General features: G+C 27.5%; 1 protein-coding gene across 1 annotated transcript; it reads left to right on the top strand.

Annotated features, from left to right (window-relative positions):
• Positions 1-3,357: 3,357 nt before the first annotated feature.
• Positions 3,358-7,508, top strand: LOC132944961 (general transcription factor IIE subunit 1-like). Its single transcript, XM_061014534.1, has 7 exons — positions 3,358-3,555; positions 3,760-4,052; positions 4,124-4,252; positions 5,228-5,445; positions 5,521-5,728; positions 6,543-6,747; positions 7,102-7,508. The coding sequence occupies exons 2-7, from the start codon at positions 3,762-3,764 to the stop codon at positions 7,287-7,289; spliced, it is 1,239 nt and encodes a 412-aa protein (XP_060870517.1). The 5' UTR covers positions 3,358-3,555; positions 3,760-3,761; the 3' UTR covers positions 7,290-7,508.
• Positions 7,509-8,086: the final 578 nt, after the last annotated feature.

Raw genomic sequence — 8,086 nt, 5'->3', positions numbered from 1 at the left:
ATTATACCTATACTATTATAACTTATAATCAGTAGTACTGCGTAGAATTCAGTTGAAAAAGGTGGTTCAATTCTAAGTTCTAGCTAAAGCCCACCCAATTCATCAAACTCATTTAAAAGTTACAACACAAAACCACACAAAGCAGCTCGCTTTGCTCGCAAACAACACAACTTTCTGAAAAATTTATTGAAAAAATGTATTTAAATTTTTTTACATGTAGATACCAATTTATTTTAATAATAGTCACTAATCAGTGTTCACAAACATTTTGATTGCATTTGTACAATATGAAAAAGTGGACATGTCGCAAGTGTGCCACCGGGGGTGTCGTGTAGGTCACTATATTATAATATGTTATATGTGTTAAGTTTGAATCCAATGATAAAATTATTATTGTATTTGTTATTGTGTTCCTACCTAATACCTATGAAAAACAATTCTGAGTGAGAGTTTTATTTTCAAATGAACTTTTGAATAAAGGTAGAAAAGCTACTGGTTGTCGATATAGTAAAGTAATTAAAGAATTTTGCAATAACGGCAATAACGCTAAATTATTACTCACAAAAAGTGCTCAAGAACTGTAGGTAATTTACTGTTTTGTAAAAATTATGATATTAAAATGCATGTTACCATCTATTATAATTTTAAATCATTTCATTATTTTTTCTGCCTGCATGTAGTATATAGGTAACCACCTTTTATTTAATTTTATGATTATTATTTCAAATGTATTTTATGTAATAAATATAGAATATTTTTACTTAAATACCTATATATTATAATATTATGTTTATTATACTTGATTTATAATTTTTAGATCAATCTTGAAACTGCCTAGCTCTAAGTCAATAAGTAATTGGACATCAAGCATTAATTGCCATGATTTTTTAAGGAAGTATTCGATGCAATTAAGACTGCATTCTGATGATAAATATTGCTGCCTTATGCTAGATGCAATGTCCATTAGAAAACTCATTTTATGGGATGTGGGCCTTGGACAATTTATTGGAAATACGGATTATGGTAATACTTTGGAGGTTGAGGGTACTGATACACTGTCACACCGGTCTCTGAAGCTTTAGTCTTCATGTTAGTATTAGTTTAAATGGTCGCTGGAAATTACCTGTTACCTGTTGGATATGTTTTCATTAATAAACTAACAGGTGTAACACAAGCAGATTGCAAAACTTATAAAGTTAGCATTAACTCAATATTACAATGCCGGATTAACTGTACACATACAGTGTAACATATGATGGTGCATGTACTAATTTTAATACATTTTAATTACTTGGCTGTTAGGAATAATTATGATGACATTAAAATATGCTGGTTTTACCATCCAATAACTAAATGTAAAGTACTCTTCATACCCGATGCTTGTCATATGCTCAAATTAGCACGTAATATTTTGACCAACAATCGTGTAGTTAGTGACGTAGCCAGGATTATGAAATGGGGGTATTTAAGTATAGATTAAAACCAAATTTTTACAGTTTTCGTTTATAAATAAATTTAGGGTTCGGGACTTGACTTGTTGCACAAAAATTATCGAAATATGCAGTCAAAATTGTCAAAATATGCTTAAATATATGCAGCTACATTTTTATGTTATTTTTGAAAAATGCATAAAACATATTACAATTTTGGTAATGAAAAACAAAATTATAAATTTTACGTACCATATGCGAAAATAGGGCCAACTGTAGCCATGCTCCACCAACAACTTTAACAACCCTCCCAAACATTCACTAAATTTTTTTAAGCTTATTCAATTTTATAATAGTATGGTTTTAGGCTTCGCCCCCCCCCCCCAAATCTCAAAATTAGCGTCTATTGTACCTAACCAAACATAATATTTTTTAAGATATTTTTCAATGTTACCCAATTATGATTTTTCCCGACAATTATAATATGTACATTTAAATTTAAAAAATGCAAAATATGCACAAATATGATAAAAATCGCTGAAATGTGCACTTTTCCTAAAATATGACAAAATATGCGAATTCAAACTTAGTATTTAATTTTGCCATTTCATAAGACAAATTTATAACTTATTTAAAATAACCTTCAACCACTACAATAAAACATGCAAGCAGTCCTGAACCCTATAAACAATATATTTATTAGGGGGGGAAATGTCAATGGGAGGGGGGAGGGTTAAACACCATCTAGTTAGTTACCCCTGGATAAATTCATATTCCCCTTCTCAAGAAAATCCTAAAAACGCCTCAGAGTATGTTAACATTTTGTGCTGTAGTTTTAGCAGGCATCAGTGGCGTATTTACGGCGGGGGGTCCATGGGGTCTAGACCCCCATTGACCCAATAAATACCTAACTAAATATCTCATATATTTATTAATATATTATATTAATAACAGAACCTCCACTTAAATGTGTTTGGAAAATAAGCTCGACCCCCTCCATGAAAAATTCCTAAATACGCCACTGAATATTAGGAGTGTGAACTCCAGCTTTGTTGAACTAACTCTATTTTTGGTAAATCGAAAATGATCGCAATGATCCAAATAGAAAAAATATTGAAAATATGTTTAAAATTAAAGTTTAATTTAATACCTAAGTTTCAACTTTTATAATGTATATTCATACAGATTTAATAAAATGAAATCATATTATTACAAATATATTTTATACATGGAGAAACTTACTTTCTTCTACATCCTCATCTGAATTCCCGCTATTATGCTCACTATCCGATGTAGGATCCTACGTAATATTTTATTAGTTTGGCTATTATAGTAATAAAATTGTAAATAAATAGCCCAAAATCATTTACATCTAAAACGGGATTCATTTTTGGGCATTCTACAACAAAACAATTAATGATTATAAAATTTTTTTTATGAACTTCAATATTAAATATAACTATAGTAGTATGAAGAACACTTACTACGCAATGCTATTTGTTTAACGAACGACGAATGCATTAGTGGCTAGTGCATTACGACTGTCGAAATGATCAATTTATAAATATAATTTATATAATATTTTATTCTTCACGTTGGGTATTACCACGAACTAAGATATACCTTAGTATAATATAACCTATTATATATCTTAGTTCGTGATATAGTGTAGGTATCATACAAGGTTTAGGGTTCATACCTTGGGTATCATAGACATATAAATATATTAATTAATTAATTATATTATGTCCATGGTAAGTATGGATATTTTGCATTTTTTACTCTGTGATATTTTAAATTTACAATTATCATTTGAATCAGCCATTATATTTAATTTTCTTATGTGTGGCCATACTGCCTTGTAGTCAACATCTTATCAATTATTATTTACTATCAACAATATTGTATTTATCAACAAAATACAAATTAAATTTTCAAAATACAAAAACTGTTTGTATCCTTTTTCCTTTGTTTTGGTTCCTTGTTGTATAATGATTTTAAAACATCGTTAAAAAATCATGAAAGTGATGAAGCCTTTAACTCAATTAAAATTACAGTTTATTACTTAATAATTTTATTTAATATACCTAATTTTATTTTACCCAAGTACAACAAACATCCACCAGTAAGCTAATCACTCAAATATAAAAAAAAAAATTAGTTTTACAATATTATACACTATACAGTATTAACTATATAATATAAGAATTAAATAAGGGGAATATTTGTAATTAAATTCCCAAATTCCGATTAATAATTTGATGTTAACGTTTTAATAACAATGTAAAATAAACTTATCTAATTCATTAAGACCTGCTATTTGTTTTAGAAATGTCTGCTGGAGAAGTGGTCATGGAAGTGCCAACGAGCTTAAAACGTCTTGCACGTTTGGTTGTAAGAGGTTTCTATACTATAGAAGATGCACTCATAATTGACATACTGGTTAGGAATCCTTGTATGAAAGAGGATGACATGTGTGAATTATTAAAATTTGAAAGAAAAATGCTTAGACAACGCATATCTATACTAAGAAGTGAAAAATTTTTACAAACTAGGTTGAGAATGGAAACTGGTGCTGATAGTAAGGCACAGAAGGTCAACTATTATTTTATAAATTATAAGGTAGGTAACTAATATGTTATTAGAATTGAATAATTTTAAATATACTAATGTTATATAATATACAATTTTAGTCTTTTGTGAACATGGTCAAGTATAAACTTGATTGTATGCGAAAGAAAATGGAGACACAGGAACGTAATGCAACAAGTCGAGCCAGTTTTAAATGTGTTCAATGTTTTAAAACTTTTACCGATTTAGAAGTATGCATACAATAATTATTCTTAACATTAATTTTAGCTTAAATATAATATAGTTAGATAAATATATACTCTTATGAGTAGTAGACATTTCATGATTTTAAATATCATAAATATTTAAATTTAATATTTTATATTAGTGGGAATAAAAGAAGTTAAATTCCAGTTTAAATAAATTTAAATAATAATCATTGGTACTCGTTAAATATGCTATGCTACCAACATTATTGTTTGTTATTGTTATAGTTAATAGTTAATACAGAACCATTGAATAAATAATTTATTTATAGCACATTTAATTAAACTTATTGAATTCTGGAGCAAGTATAAATAAATATCATGGTGATGCATTATGTTAGTTGGGGTAACAATATTGGTCGGTATAAGCTACTTGTAAATCCAGATATATTCACACGCTTACAGCACCAACATGGCAACATAGGTACTTATAATTACTTATTAATTATTATCTTGAGATTGTTAAGTAAGTATTGAATTGTGAATTTATAAATATTCGCTTAATTTTAATTTTTAATGTAAATCTTGGGACAGAGGTCTTAAATTTCACTAACAAAAAAAAACACAAAATTCATACATTTACATAATATTATAATATACATTAAACTTAATATAATAAACCAATTCTGCTAGAAAAATATCACAGCTGATGGACTACTTTTAAGTTTTAACTGCTTACCATGTCTTGCAGTTTTTATTCAAATATGCTTATTGTAAATTGTTCATTTTTTTACGAATATATTCCATATATACTTAATAAATGTTATAAAAAAAAAAAAGGTTATCTTATAAATTATATATTATACCTTTATATTATTTTTTGTGAAACACTTGTGTGTAATTCTTAAATAAAAGAGGTTAGGTTAGGACTACTTAAGTCAAATATAATTATACTTTTTGTATAGGCATTTATGTAAGTTGATTTAGAGAGTTTGCTAAATCAACACCCAAAAATTATAGGCTGATATGTTATTTGATTTCCAAACCAACGAATTCCATTGTACTTTTTGTGGGGAGTTGGTTGAAGAAGACACTTCGGTTCTACCACAACAAGATTCTCGTGTAATGTTGGCTAATTTCAATGAAGTTGTAGAACCTTTTTATTCAATACTTCGTGAACTAGATGGTATCCGCCTTGCACCAGAACTTCTCGAACCTGAACCTACCCGTATTCTAGGGTACATGCACATTTTAATTAAGATATTTGATTTAAAAATTAACTATTACAATTTTCAATTATTTTGTTTTGTTAGACTGGAATCAGCAACATCACAGTCTTCTGGCGGTAAACAAATGAATGGTATGGAACGATGGGGACCTGATAAAATGCGAAATCTGGACTCAAATAGTTCTAAAATGGAAGTTACTATTGGCGAAGACCTCCAAGACAATCGTCCAGTTATCAAAGAACGACCTATTTGGTTAACAGAAAGTACAGTTGTAGAAAATACTTCTACTCGAGTAAGAACATTTTCCATATTTTTACTTTTTTAAATTAATTAACTAATAAAATAATACAAAAGAATACATTGTACTTGTTTTTGTAATTTACTATATTTTTTCTTATGATGTGATTTGTTTGTATATTGGTAAGTTTTATTTCAAAGAGTTTAGACCTATTAAAGTCAATTTTAGAGTTTTAATTGTTGGAATGTATCAATTTTTTTTGGTGTAATATGATGTTTTAAAATAATTAATTGTGTATAGACATATAATATAAAGTATTTATTGTATACAGACCTTAAAGTTATCAAATAGATTCTCATTAGGATACATTATGTTAAATTTATCTAAGGTTATTTTTTTTTATACTTTTCTGGGCTGTAAATAGATTATTGTTTGTGACAATATCTAAACTACCCCAAGCATCATATTATACTTTAGAGTCAGTCATTACAAAATAAATCATACCCAGGATATGTTAATGCGGGACTTTTCTTGCATTTATATAAAAAAAAAGTTAGTTTTTAGAGAATGTATTATATGAGTGTCCTAATTTAGGCAGTGGTCAATAATAATTCCTTGATATAAATGTTTTGATGCATGTTAGAATTATTTTACATTTTTAATTATAAATTATATTTTATTTCGCCTAGGCTCGAGTTTAATTATCTCTGAATGCTATAAAAATTGGTAAATGTTATATTATATTTAGTTCTATGTTATTGTTTATTGTTCTGAAGTTGTGTTTTAATAACTATAGGGTCTACTATCCGTATAAATGTTTGGAATATTTATGTATTAATACATTAATTGTGTTTAAATACTTTTTAAGGATTCAATTGAAATGGAGACTAAAGATCATACTGAAGGAGCTCCACTTGAATTCACTCCTGATGTAGATATAATGACTGTCTTATTGCAACATGAAAAACGTGCGGATCAAACTGATGGGCCTGGTAAGAAAAGTGGGCAGGACGCGGATTCAAGTGATGAAGATTTTTCGAAAACCATAAAGAATGAACCTTCTATTGGTTCAGGTAATTAAATGTTACTAATTAGTAATTATTCAAGAATGTTAAATATTCTGTTTAGGAAATATCGAAAATATGTACAAAGAATATTGAACTGCAAAATGTTTCCAAAATTAAATGAATAATTCTCTTATTTTCAAAAAACTCAAATATCAAAGCCAAAACTTAACAGATAGATATATTAAGTATATGTACATGTTATGGCACAAAGTCCTAATAAATAAATAAAAATCCATTGTTTGTTGGTTTTTATAAGCAAATTCATTAAAAAATCAATTTAGTATTTGTGTTTAAATGTTAAATAAGAATGGTTCAAAAAATGTTTTACTTTGGTTTTAAATGTATAAATAATTATTTTAGGTGTTGAAGAGCTAACATCAGAAGAGGAAGAAGATGACGAAGACGTACCTTTGGTAAGTGTGGCTGGTCGTCGTGTACCAATAACAGAAGTAGTGAATATGACAGACGCCATTAGTCAAATGACACCAAACGAAAAAGAACACTACATACAAGTTTATCAAGACTATTTCTCTGCATTGGGTGATTAAATGTTCTATAATGACAACTAGGTTATGATATTAAATATTATAATAATGATGGTACAAAATAAATGTATGTTTTGTTCTAAGTTCTTATGTAATCCACATATGTGCAACATAGAAAATATTAACTACTTTATTAAATGGATAATATTATATTTTTGTATCAATAGTCTTAAATTATGTTTTGTTTGCTTAGTATTATAAGTAACCTAATAATAGACTGTATTTTTTCTCTTTTTTTATTTTGATAAATTGACAAACTGTTACATAAATATACAATAAGAAAATCTAAGTAGTTGTGCACTGATGCATGGGTGAAAAAGGTATCCCAGTTCAGGTATTTTTTTCTTATAATTAACATATCAATCAATATTTTTTATTCTTTAAAATCACAAATGTGTTACCAAACTTTTACTATCCATGAAATGTAAGTTTTTACACTCAATAATTCTCCTCACAAATTGTTTATATTCTTAAATATTTATTATAGAAGAGTAGCAAATATTGTATGTCGTGGCGTCATGCAAAATATTATATTGAAATAATTTTGATTTCCGTAGGTATGAATGAACAGTATACTATTATGCAGTTAAACAGTTTTGAGCCTGGATAACAAAATATATACCTATAATAGGAAGGATAAAGATAATTTTCTTAAAAATATGTATGGGTATCTAGATACAGTTAATATAAAATTTAAATAGGACCTGAATGTCAACTAATATAAAATTAATTTCTTTAATCGTTTGATTAATTGGCGTTTTAAATAAATAATTTATGGAAATACTTAGGAATTCATGCAC

The sequence above is a fragment of the Metopolophium dirhodum genome, chromosome 5 (genome assembly GCF_019925205.1).
Source record: "Metopolophium dirhodum isolate CAU chromosome 5, ASM1992520v1, whole genome shotgun sequence".
NCBI lineage: Eukaryota > Metazoa > Arthropoda > Insecta > Hemiptera > Aphididae > Metopolophium > Metopolophium dirhodum.
This window is presented reverse-complemented; position numbering and strand designations above follow the sequence as displayed.

Bases quoted from the DNA above. Each gene is read 5' to 3' on its own strand.
- LOC132944961 (XM_061014534.1), top strand. From the start codon at position 3,762: ATGTCTGCTGGAGAAGTGGTCATGGAAGTGCCAACGAGCTTAAAACGT. The intron at 4,053-4,123 runs GTAGGTAACTAA...ATACAATTTTAG, and splicing joins ATTATTTTATAAATTATAAG to TCTTTTGTGAACATGGTCAA. The intron at 4,253-5,227 runs GTATGCATACAA...CAAAAATTATAG, and splicing joins AAACTTTTACCGATTTAGAA to GCTGATATGTTATTTGATTT.